General features: G+C 38.0%; 3 protein-coding genes across 3 annotated transcripts; 2 read left to right on the top strand and 1 right to left on the bottom strand.

The window, feature by feature from the left end:
- The first annotated feature begins 1287 nt into the window (after window positions 1-1287).
- LOC116297104 (uncharacterized) lies at window positions 1288-18445 on the top strand. Its single transcript, XM_031705264.2, has 6 exons — window positions 1288-1392; window positions 2697-2765; window positions 4017-4200; window positions 4850-5387; window positions 5825-6020; window positions 17962-18445. The coding sequence occupies exons 2-6, from the start codon at window positions 2702-2704 to the stop codon at window positions 18225-18227; spliced, it is 1248 nt and encodes a 415-aa protein (XP_031561124.2). The 5' UTR covers window positions 1288-1392; window positions 2697-2701; the 3' UTR covers window positions 18228-18445.
- On the top strand, window positions 6240-11178 carry LOC148908864 (uncharacterized). Its single transcript, XM_089035137.1, has 4 exons — window positions 6240-7274; window positions 7401-7466; window positions 7542-7922; window positions 8046-11178. The coding sequence occupies exons 1-4, from the start codon at window positions 7017-7019 to the stop codon at window positions 11127-11129; spliced, it is 3789 nt and encodes a 1262-aa protein (XP_088891263.1). The 5' UTR covers window positions 6240-7016; the 3' UTR covers window positions 11130-11178.
- Window positions 12639-17579, bottom strand: LOC148908863 (uncharacterized). The gene is made up of 4 exons (XM_089035136.1): window positions 16543-17579; window positions 16351-16416; window positions 15895-16275; window positions 12639-15771 (listed from the first exon to the last, which is right to left on the bottom strand). Exons 1-4 carry the CDS (start codon window positions 16798-16800, stop codon window positions 12688-12690), a joined length of 3789 nt encoding a protein of 1262 aa, XP_088891262.1. The 5' UTR covers window positions 16801-17579; the 3' UTR covers window positions 12639-12687.
- Window positions 18446-20222: the final 1777 nt, after the last annotated feature.

Raw genomic sequence — 20222 nt, 5'->3', positions numbered from 1 at the left:
AAAGTTTCTCCAACAAATCATTAGATCAAAAAATTGAGCACCGTTAGGTTACTAAGCAACGTATACCATCGCAACAGTCGCCTAATGGTGGCACTCTATAAGATTTCAACATTCAAGTGTAAATTAATCCATAACACCAAAGTAAAGGAGAACAACATGGGTAGGCATGAACTTTGTACAATAATTTATAACCTAATGTCAAAATTTAATTAATTAATGTGGGTGTGTCGCTAGGCTCTTTTTGCTAAATTTCCTTTAACGTGATTTAAACCTTATATATTCTTAGTTTTGAAAACCTTAAACGGTTATCAATTTCACCCTGAAACAACTTCTTGGATGATCAAAGTCAGGGCAAGGCAAACTAAAAGATCGAACCCTGAAAAAAACTCTTGGCTGATCTTAGTCAGGGCATGGCTAACTCATAGATCAAACCCTGAAACAACCTCTGGGCTGATCTAAGTCAGGGCAGGGCTAACTCACGAAACAAACCCTGAAAGAACCTCTGGGCTGATCGATCAATGGTAGGGCACGGCTAATTCACAGATCGAACTGGAATTTAAAAATTGTATAGTTTTGCGGAGAAAGCAAAACCAGAGTAAAGAAGCAGGAGAAAATAAAAAAGCCCTCGAACAAAGTACCTAACAAACCGACTCGCATGTTATGTCAGGAATCCTTCCCCAGATTCAAGAGGAGAGGCCATGCAGTGCCGTACACCACCATTGGTTCCCGCCATAAACCAAAACCAATAATTAGATAGAACTTCACCTTGTTTGTACACATATTAATCTTTAGATTTTTTCTCGGATTTATACGAATGTTTTTTAAAATCCTATATTTCCAAGGAAACATTAATTGGCCAATAAAGTTTACAAGAGTCATTTCTTTGAACATAAATTCGGCGACAAATCAAAGTAAAACACAGTGCAAACAAAAGCCCAATGAAAAATTACTAAACTTTAAAACGTAAATAATTCAGAAAATAAAGACTTCGGACTTTTTAGTACTACTGTTAAGGGTGATTTTCATAAACCCTTCAAACATGAGATAACATTAGTTAGTGTGTGATAGTGAAATGGCAACAAAAGAAGACAATGGAATTAGGGTCTACTAAATTGTAATTTACGGGTTTATGAAAATCCCTCTAGTGCAGATTTATTGTATAAACTCTAGCAACTTTATTATACGCGATAATTGCCTACTTAGGCTTGTCATTTATTATCTGGGTTAAGTACGTCACTCGTAAAAGTGACGGCAAACTGGTAATTACGTTCTAATATCAGTGAAGTTCTTACCTGAGAGTTTCATTCCGTGCCGGCTGTCAAGGGTTCAAGAAGCTATATAACTTCAAGAACAAGAGACATACTAGGCTATAGGGTGTTATAGGACACTGAGGTAAGCAAGCCAATGTATCACTTACTTGAATAGTCCGGCATTAGAAATAGCATTGATCGTGAGGTAAAACAAAATAGACCATCGAAGAAAGGAGTGTCACTGAAAACATTGCTGGCTTATTGGGAAATAAGGATTCATAAATGTTTATGGAAAAGAATTCAAACTTCAATTTTAGCGGACCCTTAAAAAGCTGGGCCTAGTTCAGTGTAGAGCTACTCACAGATAGTGCCCTAAAACAGCTGAGCTGTCTGGGCTGATCGAAGTATGAGCACAGTTAGCCCATAGATCGAATTTAAATTTAGCGTGTTAGGTCTTATGAAGGGAAATAAAGCAGATAAACTGCAGAAAATTACTAAAGCAATGCTCTCATTAATTCAGAGAGAATCTCAAATTAAGTGTACAAAAGAGAATACGAAGATATATTTTGAAAAGCGATGGAAATTATAAAAATTTGTAGAGGAAAAAATAAATTCATTAATGAATATCGACGAGATGACGAAAATATAGTGAAAGTGATGGGATGGGATGGGTGGAAGAAAATTCAAGTTTAACCAAATTGTTATTTTTCTTATAGCTTCTTCCGTTCCATACACGTTTTTGCAGCGATTGCTTATTACTGATTCGAGGGTGTTCTCTAGTTTCTGAGGCTTTTTTCACAATAAACAAACTCTAAAAATGCTAAATTTAAATTTGATCATTGCGTTAGCCATCCCTTGTTTTAGATCAGCCTAAACGTTCTTTCAAGTCCAATCTGTGAGTTAGTCTTACCCTGGCCTAGATGAACTGAAGGTGATTCAGTTAACTTTTTTTCGGATGAAGTTGAAAGCAAAGGAACCAAACGAAAGAAAAGAAAATCGAAAATTAATCCAAATTAATATGAATGAAATGATGTTCCTTGAAGAAGATATTGCTAATGAGCAATTAACGGTAGCTTAGCAACAAAAACTGCTCATTAAAATTACATGTGATTTAACAATCGACTGTATAGAAACATAGATCATAAATATTGCATTCAAACAGTCAACACTTGTTTCAGTGTCAAAATCAGTATTTGTTTGATGTATTTCTAAATTTTCAAAAATTAAATACATAATGTATTGTTTTCTCGTTCCTTCCATACTTTACTCCTCTGTTCTGTTGTCTTCCTTTCCTTAGTCCTTTTCTTCTTTAGCATTCTGTTCCATTTCCCAAACTTACGTTTTCTTTCCTTCTTTTTTTTCTTTTTTTCACCATTTCTTAAATTTCAAAGCCTTTCATCGATTGATATAAACATCCCTAATGACGTCCAATCCTTCTTGTTTTAGTCACAATGTCAAAGTGGCTTGCGTGCTTGGCGATTCTTCTTACTATCCTGTATGCAGCTTCTGTCGAAGGTAATACTAAATTAAAAAAAAAATTTTTGACCAATTGAATATTTTACTTAAAAGTAAACCTTACGTGGTTTCGGTCTGAAAACTTAGTTATCATATTCCTTTATTAATAAACACTTCTTTCTACCACCTCTTTCTCTTTTACTCCGACGAAGGACTAGCGTCCGAAGCGTCAGTAAGTTTTTCATCTTTTCACGGTGTATAATTTACCCTTTTATCATTACTGTTTCATTAGAAACACCGACGCAACTCACACTAGTTTTTGGCTAGTTATCTCTTCATATTGAATGTATTATTGAGATAGAGAACATAGTCTATTATGGTTCAGCTTTGGAGATGCTCGAGAAGAGCGATAGATCTCTGTGGTTAAAAGTCACCAAGTCTAAAATGCATCATTATTTGATTTATTACCAACTGGAAGGAAAAGGCTACTAAGGTCTAGGGGGCACCCCTTTGTCCTACCCAAAATTAAAACTGAAAGATTCAAAAAATGTTTTATCAATAGACAACAACAACAACAACAACAACAACAACAACAACAACAACGTTTTATTGTACCTAGAATTACATTCATATTTATGTCAATAGATGTCTATTGGCCATGCTTAGCCGAGCTTAGCCATTTTAGATTTTTTGAATTTTATCATATATACATATAGAAATAATTTTGTATTATTTAGAGTTTTTGATTAATTATTGTAAGCTTTAAACGTTTGTTTTAAGTCGATTCAAATAAAGACCTTTATGATGATAATAATAATAATAATAATAATAATGATAATAATAATGATGATGATGATGATAGAGTACAAACACTAAAAGTGTGCAACACTTTGCACTATTTAGTAGTAAATAGTGCTAATTAGACAATAGAAAACAATAGGATTAGCATAATTTAGCAGTATTTAATGGTATTTATTTTACACACTTATAGTGTTTGTACTCTAATAAGTGTAATCCAACTAGCTAGTTTTCTATCATCAATGCTCCGTTCTGATTGGATGAGCTACTACTAGGCTATAAATTATAGCCTAGTAGTAGCGAAAATTACCGGCTTTGAAAAACAAAACATTAAATTTAACTTTAATTCAAAAAGTTGTTTGCACCTATATATTTGACCGACTAGTTGGATTTGACTAAAACAATAAGTCCTCATGGCCTGTGAGTCAATAATTCATTCGTACTCAACGACTAATATCTAATAATACTTTATGCGATTGCGTGTGTGTTCTCTTATTGTGTTTCTCGTATCAGGACGAAGACATAGAAGATGTTCTCCTGGTCAGAAAGTGCTTGACAAATGCAGGCGATTATGCGTCTGCTCCGCAAACAACACCTTAACACAGTGTACTCGTCAAAGGAAGGAGTTCACCAGCATGTCAAAAAGAGAGCGTAGAATGTACATCCGAACTGTGAAGATTGCCTCGACAGACGAAAGGTCTTGATTCCTTTGCCTAACCTGATATGAATATTACTTTCCCTTCTGTCTCTATATTCCTTCTTTAGGGGCGACGTCAAAACAATGGTCCAAAATAGGGACCCGATTTTATGAACTAAGGTGGTGGGTACCAGTACATATCCCCTCTCCCCTCCGAGACCTGTTCAAATTCTCGATACTGGGGGTGTGTAGTGGTAATTTCTATGCAGAAATACGTTTTTTAGCATACATGCAGACAGACAGTCTATTCATTTCTGCGATTTGGCTTTTAGTTTTGGAGATATTTGGGGACAAAATCTAAGTTTGCACTTCCAGAGGTGGTGGGTACCGGGTAACACCACCCCTCACCCTAAATCGGGTACCGTGAGATGACAATTGTTTTGCCCTCATCCCTTATGTGTTCCTCATTATTATTCGGTAATTTGTTTAAATTCTTTGGTTACACCTTTGAAAAGAATCTGGCGACTTTATTTCATCTCACTTTATTCCTTATTTATATATGTTCTTTATTTTTATTCTGTAATTAGTTTCTAAATGCTTTAGTTACATCTTTGAAAAGAATATGGTCTTTTTAGTCTTCATCTTCTTTAAAAAAAGTTATATTTGGAGAAATAAAAGTAAAATGTTTTTTCCCATCATTATTTTCAAGATACAAGAAAGAGTACGACGACCTGATCACTCTCCACATATGGCAGTTCATGAGAGGAATCCATAACATGAAACATTTTCTCACATGGCACCGTTGGTACCTTCTACAGTATGAAAACTTGTTAAGAAAAGTAAACTGCAAAGTCACCTTGCCTTATTGGGACTGGAGTATCGCTTCTGGGGATCCCTGGGGAAATGAACCCGATGATCTTTGGTACGCAGGCAGCACTGGTTTTGGAGGAAATGGCGATCAAAAGAATAATTACTGCGTTAGTGATGGGCCTTTCGCTGAAGGTTCATGGCAGCTTGTTCCTGCTGCAAACCCTAGTTGCCAGAGAAGACGCTTTTATGGCTATCCTCCTGACAGTGTTGCTGTTGCTGAGATGTTGGACATCCATCCAGCTAATTTCACAGATTGGGAAGTCTGTCTGAGAATCAACTTTCATGATACTGTTCACTGTTTGATTGGTGGAACGATGTGCTCACTTGATTCATCTTGTGCTCCTGAATTCTTCTTGCATCACGCGTTTATCGATAAGGTAAGTTTAGAAATACGGGTGGAAGTTTCGGGGTTTGACTTGACTTGAGATCGCTTTCATATTAAAAAAAAATGCTTTTTTTTATGGCAAAAAATGATTGCCGGTCATCCAAGTAAAGATATGAGTAGATTTAGTCTAAGGGTAATGTTGTCTAATTTTAGGCCAATTGTGGTCTTCTTGACCAATAACTGATGAAGAATAGCATGTAGTATGTGCATGTATAATATGCATGGCACATTTAGTTTGAAAAAAAAAAAGAAAAAAGAAACACCATTCCAACAAATTATGAAAGGGGAAATCATTAAAAAGCATTAAAAATGCCCAATATAAATCTGCCGGTCAAGTTTTACTGGTAATGGCACAAGGACGTCTAAATTAATTTTGCATTGAACCTACTAAGGTTCTCGCTCTTTAACTTTACTGATGTTCTCCTACAGATCTGGGCAGACTGGCAAGAAAAGAGCCATGAACACAAGACAGTGTATTTCAGCTCGATCAACGAACCTCTCCCAGCGACCTATGGTGTGATGCCTTTAGAGGTAATCGACAACAATGCCTTACCAGGTGGTGTAAGAGTGGATTATCTTGATGTCAACGACACTGAAACCGCCTCTTTTGTAAGAAGACTAAGAAGTGAGTGTCCTCTTTCTGTTGTGTTCTTTTAGAGTTACTGCTAATTCCTGGACTGTGGACCTTCACCCCTACCCATCCCTTCCCCATCCCTCGCCCACATGCAATGATACCTTTGAATCCAAGGTTCGTGTTAGTAGATATGAAATGAGAGTTCTACGCCATGTGGATCGTGGATCATGTGGATCGTGGATCAACCCCCCCCCCCCCCCACCCCCATCAGGGTTTTTACAGAGGTGACGTAACGGCTATTCTAAGTGAGGTTCCAGTGAGGTAGGGGGAGGGGTGATCTACATCCAACCATCATGGGAAGACCGGCCGGCCGCCCGAGTAGAGGTTCTGATCGAAATCGGGGCCTGGAAAGGTTTGGGGAAGGTGTTTTAAAACACAATTCAAAATCCTTTGTTTAAAAAACGAAGTTTTTGAATTAATGAGCTGACTTCCTTTGTTGGAATGACATGTTTAATTAGCAGACTTAAATGAGAAGCTGTACTCATGTTTTAAGTGGTTTATATCGCCTAAGCCGCCTTTGTCGGAATCACTGACTAATGTTTAGTTGGCAGGAAGCTTTTGTTGGAGAGGATTAAATCCTGTGTTTCGGCGACTGGTGGTTAGGAGTTATGAATTAATGAGTCTAGCCTTTAGAAGTCAAAAGACGTTGGACAAGCGTTCTGATTGGGCCTACTTTTGAAGCCTTTTTGTTAGGATGATGTGTTTAATTAGCAGACTTAAATAAGAAGCTGTACTTATGTTTTAATTGGTTTATATCGCCTAAACCGCCTTTGTCGGAATCACTGACTAATGTTTAGTTGGCAGGAAGCTTTTGTTGGAGAAGATTAAATCCTGTGTTTCGGCGACTGGTGGTTAGGAGTTATGAATTAATGAGTCTAGCCTTTAGAAGTCATTTTAAGGACTATAAAATCGAAAGATTTCAGACTTTTAGTCACTACGAGCGAACCTTTGAAGAGTGTGGATCAAAACAAGCAAGTAAGTAAAAGGATGGCTTTTCACTGCGACGCATGCGACAAGTCCTTTACAGAAGAGACGAACTTAGTAAGGCACAAAAAGGCTATTCACAGTGGGCGATTATTCACCTGTGAACGATGCGGGAAACAGTTTAATCGGAAGGATGCCCTAAAAAGACATGAACAAGTCTGCGGAGGTGGCTCTTCAAAACGGAAAGTAGAGGAAAAAGAAAACGCCCCACCGACGAAAAAACGGAAGACAATGACCGAGGCAGAAATTATTGAATACGAGGTGAATATAATTCATAATCTAATTTTTGTTATAATCATGTAAACCACAGAATATGTCAATACCTCTACTAACCATAAGATACATAGTTTTTCAAGTCGTCTTATATACCAATTTTTTCGATTTCAGTTAGCAAACATACCGGCGGAGATGTATGAAGAATACGACGGAGAAATTCTGGGGGATAATGAAGTGGTAGGTAAGCCTCTATTATCTTCATATCGGATCTTTGTAGAGTAACTTTTTCTAAGAACTAATTCTTTTCTCTAGGATGATGTACAAATAGGTGGTGGAGAGACTGAAGAATGCGCGCTTGGTGGAAATGTGACCACGTTTAAATATAAACCCAACAAGAATGAAAAATATGATCTGTTGCTCACCCTGCGAGGAAAACGAAAGACCATCATCAAAAAACTGAAAACCCTGCTCAAAAAACATCGCGGGATTAAGTGGTTTCTGTGTGTTAAGGTGAAGATGGTTAAAACGAGCCCCGACGGTCAGGACCAGATCTCAACCCCCCATTTTCGCACCAAATGCTACACTACAGTCAATGATACAGAAATTGAAAAAAACTACGTGCATGGAATGGAAAAGATCAAGAACTCTTTCTTGGAATACCAGAGAGAAGGGTCTGGATGGTTATTGGAAGAGGTAATTAAATTGCACCATCGTTATAGCACAAAGGGGATCACTCGACCGGCGATGATTTTCTGCTGTATGTACATACATTAAAACTGTATATCACCGCTTAATAAAGTATTGTTGCTATCATAGGTGTTGGAAATCGATTTAGGAGTCGCTGCTTACACTCCTCTCGAGGGATCGAGTTACATACCTCTACCCAAGAAGATCAAAGACAAGAAAGCGGTGCTCAACATTCAAAATGAAGATGAAAAATGCTTTTTATGGTCATTACTAGCGGCGAAACACCCCACTCACTGGAGCCATCACGCAAGCCGCGTCAACAATTATCAAAGGTATGAAGCTGAACTAAATATGTCAGGAATCGAGTACCCCGTTAAGATCAATCAAGTGAAAAAATTCGAGAACCAGAATAGAGAAATTAGTATCAATGTCTTTGGGTATGAAAATAAAGAGCTATTTCCCCTTTACATTACGAAAGAGAAGAAAGAATTACATGTGAATTTGTTACTGTTTTCTCAAGATGATACGCGTCACTACTGTTTAATCAGGGATTTAAGTAGACTACTAAGTAATCTTAATCAACACAATGGGCAGGCTTATTATTGTATGTATTGTTTGCATGGCTTTGTCAGGCGAGATTTGTTAGAAGATCACGAACCTCACTGTAGTAAACACGGACCCCAGAAAATCAGACTGCCTGACGAAGACCATACAACACCGTCATACAATGACGTGCAAAAACAGTTAAAAGTACCATTTATCATTTATGCAGATTTCGAATCTATTTTAGTGAATTGTGATGATACAGAATTAGACCCTAGTACAAGTTTTACACAAAAAACGCAACATCATATACCCAGTGGGTTTTGTTACACTGTAGTATCTACTGTCGAGCAATATTGCTTCCCGCCTGTTCTCTATCGCGGGGAAGATTGTGTCGATAAGTTTTTAGACTGTTTGATTGAAGAACGAAAGCAGATAGGGGAAATCTTGAAGATGGTAGTACCCACGGACATTAGTGAAGAACAGGAGCGGGAGTTTCAGGCAGCAACCCTTTGTCACATTTGTAATGAGGAATTGGGCGCGGACAGGGTAAGGGATCATGATCATTTGACAGGGGTGTACAGGGGGGCGGCCCACAATGACTGTAACTTGAATTATAAGTTTACAGGAAAGATACCCGTTGTTCTTCACAATCTTCGTGGGTACGACTCACATTTAATTCTACAAAAACTCGGAAAAATCAAGGGAGAAAATATTAGTTGTATACCCAATAATACGGAAAAGTATATTTCATTTTCAGTTGGGGATTTAGTATTCATAGACTCACTTCAGTTTTTGAATAGCTCACTAGAGAAATTAGTAATGAATCTAAGTAAGGAAGGAGATGATAAGTTTAAGACCCTGAAGAAGTATGTGGAGAGTGAGAAGGTATCTCTCTTGTTGAGGAAGGGGGTGTACCCCTATGAATACATGAATAGTTTTGGCAAGTTTGAAGAAACCTGTTTACCCCATATCGATTGCTTTTATAGTTCGTTGATGGGTAGCACGATTTCACAAGCAGACTACGAACATGCACAGAATGTATTTAGAGAATTTCAGTGTAGGAATCTAGGAGACTACCACGACTTGTATTTGAAATCGGACGTTTTACTGTTAGCAGATGTGTTTGAAAACTTTAGAGAAGTTTGTCTGGAGTACTACCAACTCGACCCAGGTCATTTTTACACCTCTCCCGGTCTTTCTTGGTTAGCATGTTTAAAGATGACTGGCGTGGAGTTGGAATTACTCACAGACCCCGATATGTATCTGTTTTTGGAGGAAGGGTTAAGGGGTGGGATTTCGATGATCACCCATCGATTTGCAAGAGCGAATAATCGCTATGTAGAAGGTTATAACCCAGAATTAGAAAATAATTATATCATGTATCTCGACGCAAACAATCTCTACGGTTGGGCTATGTCTGAAGCGCTCCCTGTTAATAACTTTGGATGGTTGAGTGACCCGGAAGTGGAAGAACTTCGCGAGAACCTCATGACCATCCCTGTAGATGGAGGTGAAGGATATATACTGGAAGTAGACCTCAGCTACCCCAAAGAACTACACGATTTTCACAATGACTACCCCCTAGCACCAGAAAGGCGAAAGGTAACAGAGGAAATGCTCTCTCCCTACTGTCAGCAACTTCTTGAGGACCTGAACCTTGGCGGTGCTCCCACAGACAAACTGGTACCTAACTTGAACGATAAGACGAAGTACGTTCTTCATCACCGCAACCTGAAACAGTACTTGTCACTGGGTATGAAACTGGAGAAAGTACACCGAGTGTTGGGGTTTGACCAATCTCCCTGGCTAAAGAAATACATCGACTTCAATACCGAAAAACGGAAAAATGCAAGAAATGACTTTGAAAAAGACTTTTTCAAGTTGATGAACAACAGCGTATTCGGCAAAACCATGGAGAACTTGAGGAAGCGAGTGAATGTGAAACTGGTCAACACGGAAAAGCAGCTTAAAAAACTGACAGCATCACCCCTCTTTGACTACTTCAGAATCTTTGATGAAAACTTGGTGGCAGTCAACATGAAGAAACCATCACTTTATTTAAATAGACCTATTTACATCGGGTTCAGTATTTTAGAATTGTCTAAAACCCTGATGTACGACTTTCATTATAATTACATCAAGCAGAAATACGGTACCCAGGCAACCCTACTGTTTACAGACACAGATTCCCTGTGTTATAACATCAAGACAGAGGACATCTACCAAGATATGTTTCAAGACCTTGACCTATTTGACACCTCAGAGTACCCTAGAGACCACCCCCTCTATAGTACAACAAACAAGAAGGTGATTGGTAAGATGAAGGACGAGACCCATGGGCTACCCATCAAAGAGTTTGTGGGTCTACGACCAAAAATGTACTCTCTTCTCTACGCTGAGGATGGTCGTGAGGTTGAGAAAAAAACTGCTAAGGGAATTGCGAAACAGGTGACGAAGCGGGATATCAGACATACCCACTATAGAGATTGTTTGTTTAAGCGAATGAGAACCATGGCTAACATGAAACAAATACGTAGCTATAAGCATCAAGTATTTACAATAAACTTAAACAAAGTGGGTCTTAGCCCCTATGATGATAAGCGCTACATCTTAGAGGATGGGGTGACTACTATAGCTCATGGTCATTACAAGACCAATGTAATATAATGGTACATTTATGATTGATACGTGTAAATAAACAATTGTAAAGTACAAAGTGTGTTATTTTTATTTAGAGTTTTTAAAAATATGTCCCGGTGGTCTCAAATTGTCCCTATGATAGTACTAAATTGTCCCTGTCTTAACAGTTAAAATGTCCCCGTTTTATCAAATTGTCCCTGTGATAGTACTAAATTGTCCCTGTATTGTCAAAATATCCCTGTCTTAACAGTTAAAATGTCCCTGTAATATCAAAATGTCCCTGTCTTAACAGTTAAAATGTCCCCGTTTTATCAAATTGTCCCTGTCTTAACAGTTAAAATGTCCCGGTTTTATCAAACTGTCCCTGTAATTTCAAAATGTCCCGGTTATCAAACTTAAACAAAAAGTAAAAATGAAAAATAAAAAATAATAACATATAAAATGTCATGTCCCCAAAATATTGAAGCATTCATCATGGTAACACGATACCCTAAAGATTGTCCTGTACCAGGGTGTTTAAAAACAAATCTAGTCAAACTTTCTAATCATTTAGCAAATGTGCATTTCATGTCTAAAGAAGAAAGAAAACCCTATCTTCAAGAGGCAAGACTTTTTTTCAAAGAATATAAAAATGTGAACACTTTAGAGAGTAATCTAGTCCCTCATCAACCTCTGAACGTGATGGATGTTACTTTAAAACACCCAACAAACATCCAAGTGTGTGGTCCGACGTTTTGCGGCAAGTCCTACTGGACTGAAAAACTTTTAAGAACTGTGGATGAAATGTTTAGTGAAAAGATTGAAAAGATTGTGTACTGCTACGGTGAATTTCAACCGCGGTTCTTAAAAGTTTTTCAGTCCAGTAGGACTTGCCGCAAAACGTCGGACCACACACTTGGATGTTTGTTGGGTGTTTTAAAGTAACATCCATCACGTTCAGAGGTTGATGAGGGACTAGATTACTCTCTAAAGTGTTCACATTTTTATATTCTTTGAAAAAAAGTCTTGCCTCTTGAAGATAGGGTTTTCTTTCTTCTTTAGACATGAAATGCACATTTGCTAAATGATTAGAAAGTTTGACTAGATTTGTTTTTAAACACCCTGGTACAGGACAATCTTTAGGGTATCGTGTTACCATGATGAATGCTTCAATATTTTGGGGACATGACATTTTATATGTTATTATTTTTTATTTTTCATTTTTACTTTTTGTTTAAGTTTGATAACCGGGACATTTTGAAATTACAGGGACAGTTTGATAAAACCGGGACATTTTAACTGTTAAGACAGGGACAATTTGATAAAACGGGGACATTTTAACTGTTAAGACAGGGACATTTTGATATTACAGGGACATTTTAACTGTTAAGACAGGGATATTTTGACAATACAGGGACAATTTAGTACTATCACAGGGACAATTTGATAAAACGGGGACATTTTAACTGTTAAGACAGGGACAATTTAGTACTATCATAGGGACAATTTGAGACCACCGGGACATATTTTTAAAAACTCTAAATAAAAATAACACACTTTGTACTTTACAATTGTTTATTTACACGTATCAATCATAAATGTACCATTATATTACATTGGTCTTGTAATGACCATGAGCTATAGTAGTCACCCCATCCTCTAAGATGTAGCGCTTATCATCATAGGGGCTAAGACCCACTTTGTTTAAGTTTATTGTAAATACTTGATGCTTATAGCTACGTATTTGTTTCATGTTAGCCATGGTTCTCATTCGCTTAAACAAACAATCTCTATAGTGGGTATGTCTGATATCCCGCTTCGTCACCTGTTTCGCAATTCCCTTAGCAGTTTTTTTCTCAACCTCACGACCATCCTCAGCGTAGAGAAGAGAGTACATTTTTGGTCGTAGACCCACAAACTCTTTGATGGGTAGCCCATGGGTCTCGTCCTTCATCTTACCAATCACCTTCTTGTTTGTTGTACTATAGAGGGGGTGGTCTCTAGGGTACTCTGAGGTGTCAAATAGGTCAAGGTCTTGAAACATATCTTGGTAGATGTCCTCTGTCTTGATGTTATAACACAGGGAATCTGTGTCTGTAAACAGTAGGGTTGCCTGGGTACCGTATTTCTGCTTGATGTAATTATAATGAAAGTCGTACATCAGGGTTTTAGACAATTCTAAAATACTGAACCCGATGTAAATAGGTCTATTTAAATAAAGTGATGGTTTCTTCATGTTGACTGCCACCAAGTTTTCATCAAAGATTCTGAAGTAGTCAAAGAGGGGTGATGCTGTCAGTTTTTTAAGCTGCTTTTCCGTGTTGACCAGTTTCACATTCACTCGCTTCCTCAAGTTCTCCATGGTTTTGCCGAATACGCTGTTGTTCATCAACTTGAAAAAGTCTTTTTCAAAGTCATTTCTTGCATTTTTCCGTTTTTCGGTATTGAAGTCGATGTATTTCTTTAGCCAGGGAGATTGGTCAAACCCCAACACTCGGTGTACTTTCTCCAGTTTCATACCCAGTGACAAGTACTGTTTCAGGTTGCGGTGATGAAGAACGTACTTCGTCTTATCGTTCAAGTTAGGTACCAGTTTGTCTGTGGGAGCACCGCCAAGGTTCAGGTCCTCAAGAAGTTGCTGACAGTAGGGAGAGAGCATTTCCTCTGTTACCTTTCGCCTTTCTGGTGCTAGGGGGTAGTCATTGTGAAAATCGTGTAGTTCTTTGGGGTAGCTGAGGTCTACTTCCAGTATATATCCTTCACCTCCATCTACAGGGATGGTCATGAGGTTCTCGCGAAGTTCTTCCACTTCCGGGTCACTCAACCATCCAAAGTTATTAACAGGGAGCGCTTCAGACATAGCCCAACCGTAGAGATTGTTTGCGTCGAGATACATGATATAATTATTTTCTAATTCTGGGTTATAACCTTCTACATAGCGATTATTCGCTCTTGCAAATCGATGGGTGATCATCGAAATCCCACCCCTTAACCCTTCCTCCAAAAACAGATACATATCGGGGTCTGTGAGTAATTCCAACTCCACGCCAGTCATCTTTAAACATGCTAACCAAGAAAGACCGGGAGAGGTGTAAAAATGACCTGGGTCGAGTTGGTAGTACTCCAGACAAACTTCTCTAAAGTTTTCAAACACATCTGCTAACAGTAAAACGTCCGATTTCAAATACAAGTCGTGGTAGTCTCCTAGATTCCTACACTGAAATTCTCTAAATACATTCTGTGCATGTTCGTAGTCTGCTTGTGAAATCGTGCTACCCATCAACGAACTATAAAAGCAATCGATATGGGGTAAACAGGTTTCTTCAAACTTGCCAAAACTATTCATGTATTCATAGGGGTACACCCCCTTCCTCAACAAGAGAGATACCTTCTCACTCTCCACATACTTCTTCAGGGTCTTAAACTTATCATCTCCTTCCTTACTTAGATTCATTACTAATTTCTCTAGTGAGCTATTCAAAAACTGAAGTGAGTCTATGAATACTAAATCCCCAACTGAAAATGAAATATACTTTTCCGTATTATTGGGTATACAACTAATATTTTCTCCCTTGATTTTTCCGAGTTTTTGTAGAATTAAATGTGAGTCGTACCCACGAAGATTGTGAAGAACAACGGGTATCTTTCCTGTAAACTTATAATTCAAGTTACAGTCATTGTGGGCCGCCCCCCTGTACACCCCTGTCAAATGATCATGATCCCTTACCCTGTCCGCGCCCAATTCCTCATTACAAATGTGACAAAGGGTTGCTGCCTGAAACTCCCGCTCCTGTTCTTCACTAATGTCCGTGGGTACTACCATCTTCAAGATTTCCCCTATCTGCTTTCGTTCTTCAATCAAACAGTCTAAAAACTTATCGACACAATCTTCCCCGCGATAGAGAACAGGCGGGAAGCAATATTGCTCGACAGTAGATACTACAGTGTAACAAAACCCACTGGGTATATGATGTTGCGTTTTTTGTGTAAAACTTGTACTAGGGTCTAATTCTGTATCATCACAATTCACTAAAATAGATTCGAAATCTGCATAAATGATAAATGGTACTTTTAACTGTTTTTGCACGTCATTGTATGACGGTGTTGTATGGTCTTCGTCAGGCAGTCTGATTTTCTGGGGTCCGTGTTTACTACAGTGAGGTTCGTGATCTTCTAACAAATCTCGCCTGACAAAGCCATGCAAACAATACATACAATAATAAGCCTGCCCATTGTGTTGATTAAGATTACTTAGTAGTCTACTTAAATCCCTGATTAAACAGTAGTGACGCGTATCATCTTGAGAAAACAGTAACAAATTCACATGTAATTCTTTCTTCTCTTTCGTAATGTAAAGGGGAAATAGCTCTTTATTTTCATACCCAAAGACATTGATACTAATTTCTCTATTCTGGTTCTCGAATTTTTTCACTTGATTGATCTTAACGGGGTACTCGATTCCTGACATATTTAGTTCAGCTTCATACCTTTGATAATTGTTGACGCGGCTTGCGTGATGGCTCCAGTGAGTGGGGTGTTTCGCCGCTAGTAATGACCATAAAAAGCATTTTTCATCTTCATTTTGAATGTTGAGCACCGCTTTCTTGTCTTTGATCTTCTTGGGTAGAGGTATGTAACTCGATCCCTCGAGAGGAGTGTAAGCAGCGACTCCTAAATCGATTTCCAACACCTATGATAGCAACAATACTTTATTAAGCGGTGATATACAGTTTTAATGTATGTACATACAGCAGAAAATCATCGCCGGTCGAGTGATCCCCTTTGTGCTATAACGATGGTGCAATTTAATTACCTCTTCCAATAACCATCCAGACCCTTCTCTCTGGTATTCCAAGAAAGAGTTCTTGATCTTTTCCATTCCATGCACGTAGTTTTTTTCAATTTCTGTATCATTGACTGTAGTGTAGCATTTGGTGCGAAAATGGGGGGTTGAGATCTGGTCCTGACCGTCGGGGCTCGTTTTAACCATCTTCACCTTAACACACAGAAACCACTTAATCCCGCGATGTTTTTTGAGCAGGGTTTTCAGTTTTTTGATGATGGTCTTTCGTTTTCCTCGCAGGGTGAGCAACAGATCATATTTTTCATTCTTGTTGGGTTTATATTTAAACGTGGTCACATTTCCACCAAGCGCGCATTCTTCAGTCTCTCCACCACCTATTTGTACATCATCCTAGAGAAAAGAATTAGTTCTTAGAAAAAGTTACTCTACAAAGATCCGATATGAAGATAATAGAGGCTTACCTACCACTTCATTATCCCCCAGAATTTCTCCGTCGTATTCTTCATACATCTCCGCCGGTATGTTTGCTAACTGAAATCGAAAAAATTGGTATATAAGACGACTTGAAAAACTATGTATCTTATGGTTAGTAGAGGTATTGACATATTCTGTGGTTTACATGATTATAACAAAAATTAGATTATGAATTATATTCACCTCGTATTCAATAATTTCTGCCTCGGTCATTGTCTTCCGTTTTTTCGTCGGTGGGGCGTTTTCTTTTTCCTCTACTTTCCGTTTTGAAGAGCCACCTCCGCAGACTTGTTCATGTCTTTTTAGGGCATCCTTCCGATTAAACTGTTTCCCGCATCGTTCACAGGTGAATAATCGCCCACTGTGAATAGCCTTTTTGTGCCTTACTAAGTTCGTCTCTTCTGTAAAGGACTTGTCGCATGCGTCGCAGTGAAAAGCCATCCTTTTACTTACTTGCTTGTTTTGATCCACACTCTTCAAAGGTTCGCTCGTAGTGACTAAAAGTCTGAAATCTTTCGATTTTATAGTCCTTAAAATGACTTCTAAAGGCTAGACTCATTAATTCATAACTCCTAACCACCAGTCGCCGAAACACAGGATTTAATCTTCTCCAACAAAAGCTTCCTGCCAACTAAACATTAGTCAGTGATTCCGACAAAGGCGGTTTAGGCGATATAAACCAATTAAAACATAAGTACAGCTTCTTATTTAAGTCTGCTAATTAAACACATCATCCTAACAAAAAGGCTTCAAAAGTAGGCCCAATCAGAACGCTTGTCCAACGTCTTTTGACTTCTAAAGGCTAGACTCATTAATTCATAACTCCTAACCACCAGTCGCCGAAACACAGGATTTAATCCTCTCCAACAAAAGCTTCCTGCCAACTAAACATTAGTCAGTGATTCCGACAAAGGCGGCTTAGGCGATATAAACCACTTAAAACATGAGTACAGCTTCTCATTTAAGTCTGCTAATTAAACATGTCATTCCAACAAAGGAAGTCAGCTCATTAATTCAAAAACTTCGTTTTTTAAACAAAGGATTTTGAATTGTGTTTTAAAACACCTTCCCCAAACCTTTCCAGGCCCCGATTTCGATCAGAACCTCTACTCGGGCGGCCGGCCGGTCTTCCCATGATGGTTGGATGTAGATCACCCCTCCCCCTACCTCACTGGAACCTCACTTAGAATAGCCGTTACGTCACCTCTGTAAAAACCCTGATGGGGGTGGGGTTGATCCACGATCCACATGATCCACGATCCACATGGCGTAGAACTCTCATTTCATATCTACTCGTGTTCACTAACCTTCTTGGATGCCCCATAACATCCCATGTTCTCTGAAGCCTGGGCCCGGTTGTACGAAGAGTGGATAGCGCTATCCGATGGATAAATCTTATCCAGTGGACAATGCAAGACGATGCTGTTGTTCAGTAAATTTATCCACGATAATGTATTTTGATTGAGCGATGAAGCAAAACGTTATCCAAACGGCATCAAAACGATAAAGACTAGTACTATTTCAAAGTAGTTTCAAAAAATTTAACCTCTTCTAGTTATCCAAATTAAAAATTTAACCTTTTCTAATATTCTTTGTTTCCAGAGCTTAAACCAAAAGAGTTACGAAAGATAGCTCGTCCTGATTTTAACGCCATCAACGAAGAATCCCTGAAGCTGTTCCATGTAGATGAGAAAGACGTCATACGTGCCAGGCGAGAGGAACGCAGAGTCAGGCCAAAGAACAAGAAAGATAGGAAAACGTTAAGATCCCGCAAGGGGAAGAGGCTTGGCCTCGAAATATCCGACGTAGATAAAGCAGAGAAGGAGGACAGGAAGAGTTTGCTTAGAAATTTGTTGTTCAGGCTATAAACGATAAAAAGATAATAAACGGTCATGAAAAAAGCATGATTAAAAAAATAATAAAATGGCTCTAAGTAAGAAGCACAATACTTACCTTTTACTGAAATATTGAGTATAGCTTAGGATTCCTCATATCTAAAATTTATCCGCCTGTCAACCATTTTCAAATAGAGAAAGACTGTACAATGTTCAATTCGATTAAGAAAATAAACGCAAGAATTGCTGGACGTTTCGATGACATCCTTATTATTTTCTTAATCAAATGCTTATCAAGATCCATACTAATGTTCAATTCAACAACATCTGTTTATGTCACAAAGTTTAAAAATGGGAGCGAAGTTGCCGATCAAACTCATCCAGGGTTATGGTTCTTTTTTACTCTGCCTGATAATTGTTTTCATAAAGTAGGGTTGCTGAAGGTATCACTTTTAAATAAACAATGGTTTGTATTATAATCGTTGTCAATTTGATTAAAAAAGGAAGCAAAATGAAAAAGAAAAAAGGAAAACAATGCACCGGGTTATGCTTTAAAATCACTAAAAGTATGTGCAACTACGTATGTACAAAGGATTCTCAGTTTGCGACATGCCGTATGAGGTAACAAAAATATTGCTAGTGGAAATAAATGCGTCTTTTTTTCTAGCTGATGGCTTCCCTACTCCGATGTCTTCCCCATCTCAATCTTTTCAATTGCTCTCGTAGAACGCCATGACATTCCTTCATAATGCTTAAAATCAAGTTTTAGTTTATGAGCCGTGAATAACCATATTAAGAGAAGAGAAAGAATCACGAGAAGAGAAAAGAATAAAGAATGAAAAAAAGAAATAATGAAAAAGGGAGAACAGTCTAATTGTTCTTGAAACTTAGATTTCTTGCTAAAATTTGTTAGGTCACATCAACACAATTTCTTTTTCACTTACGTGTAAACCTCATCACGATTTCCCAGCCCACGGTCATCAGTAGCCTAGCAATTAACATAAATAAGGTTTTTGGTTCGCATAATATATATATATATATATCGCGGATTTTTAAAGATGCAAATCAAGACCAAGACAAGTGTAAGACTGGGAACGAGCACCACGAACAGTTAATGATTTCAAAAATACATTTTCATTACGAGAAGGACAATTTCTAAATTAGTAATTTCGGAAAATTATGCTGTCATATATTAAATTCTTGAAGAGTTATAAGCATTTCAAATGTACCGAAAACGAAAATGATTGCGAGGCTGGTAGCCTCTTTGCTGTTGTTTCCATACAAACCTTTCTAATTTCAAACATCTGTAGCTTTTTATCATTTAATGCTACACCCCTGAAATTTCGGAATATCACTAATTTTGATATACTCTTTGTAATGAAAGTTTTGTAGTCTTCTATAACTGATGAACTAAGGGATCTCAAGGGACACGCCCTCTTCCATATTGTTTATATCGCTTTCATTTTTTTCAAAAAAAACTAGTTTCATATGAATCGAATTCCCAAAACTCTTCACTTTATGAGCTGTTTTATAGCCTTGGATTTGAATGACAAACAGCCTTCAAAAATATCAGTTTGCCAAGTTCCGCCCACGGAGTACGAAAGCACGAAGAACACTAAGGCAATCAGTGGTATGTTATGCACATGAGTTATTGAAGGTGTTTAGGCAATTTTTTTGTATATGTTCTTCATGAACTTCCTTGGACTCTTGGGCCCGGTTGTACGAAGGTTGGATAGCGCTATTCAACGGATAAATCTTATCCAGTGGATAAATTTATTGGATAACAACATCGACTTATCCACTGGATAAGGATTTATCCATCGGATAGCGCTATTCACCCTTCGTACAACCGGGTTTTTTTCTGTCCTTCTTTCCCTATGCTCGTTTTTTGTTTTGTTTCCCCCTCCACATAATTACTACTTGTGAAGTTAATAAATAAATAAAAAGATGGTTTATGCATTTTGTCAAAATACGTGGTATCGATGGAAAGCTAATATTTATTAACACTCGTGCTCCCTTGATACATGA

This window comes from Actinia tenebrosa, unplaced genomic scaffold (genome assembly GCF_029948245.1).
Source record: "Actinia tenebrosa isolate PJP-AT-01 unplaced genomic scaffold, QUT_ActTen_1.0 PGA_scaffold3__52_contigs__length_22856419, whole genome shotgun sequence".
NCBI classification, from domain to species: domain Eukaryota; kingdom Metazoa; phylum Cnidaria; class Anthozoa; order Actiniaria; family Actiniidae; genus Actinia; species Actinia tenebrosa.
Note: the sequence above shows the minus strand (reverse complement) of the source record. Positions and strands in the feature narration are given on the sequence as shown.

Excerpts from the sequence above, each read along its gene's own strand:
- LOC116297104 (XM_031705264.2), top strand. The coding sequence starts at position 2,702 with ATGTCAAAGTGGCTTGCGTGCTTGGCGATTCTTCTTACTATCCTGTAT. Across the intron at positions 2,766-4,016 it reads GTATGCAGCTTCTGTCGAAG|GACGAAGACATAGAAGATGT; the intron begins GTAATACTAAAT and ends TTCTCGTATCAG. Across the intron at positions 4,201-4,849 it reads ATTGCCTCGACAGACGAAAG|ATACAAGAAAGAGTACGACG; the intron begins GTCTTGATTCCT and ends ATTATTTTCAAG.
- LOC148908864 (XM_089035137.1), top strand. The coding sequence starts at position 7,017 with ATGGCTTTTCACTGCGACGCATGCGACAAGTCCTTTACAGAAGAGACG. Across the intron at positions 7,467-7,541 it reads TTCTGGGGGATAATGAAGTG|GATGATGTACAAATAGGTGG; the intron begins GTAGGTAAGCCT and ends TCTTTTCTCTAG. Across the intron at positions 7,923-8,045 it reads CTGGATGGTTATTGGAAGAG|GTGTTGGAAATCGATTTAGG; the intron begins GTAATTAAATTG and ends TTGCTATCATAG.
- LOC148908863 (XM_089035136.1), bottom strand. The coding sequence starts at position 16,800 with ATGGCTTTTCACTGCGACGCATGCGACAAGTCCTTTACAGAAGAGACG. Across the intron at positions 16,417-16,542 it reads CAGAAATTATTGAATACGAG|TTAGCAAACATACCGGCGGA; the intron begins GTGAATATAATT and ends TTTCGATTTCAG. Across the intron at positions 16,276-16,350 it reads TTCTGGGGGATAATGAAGTG|GATGATGTACAAATAGGTGG; the intron begins GTAGGTAAGCCT and ends TCTTTTCTCTAG.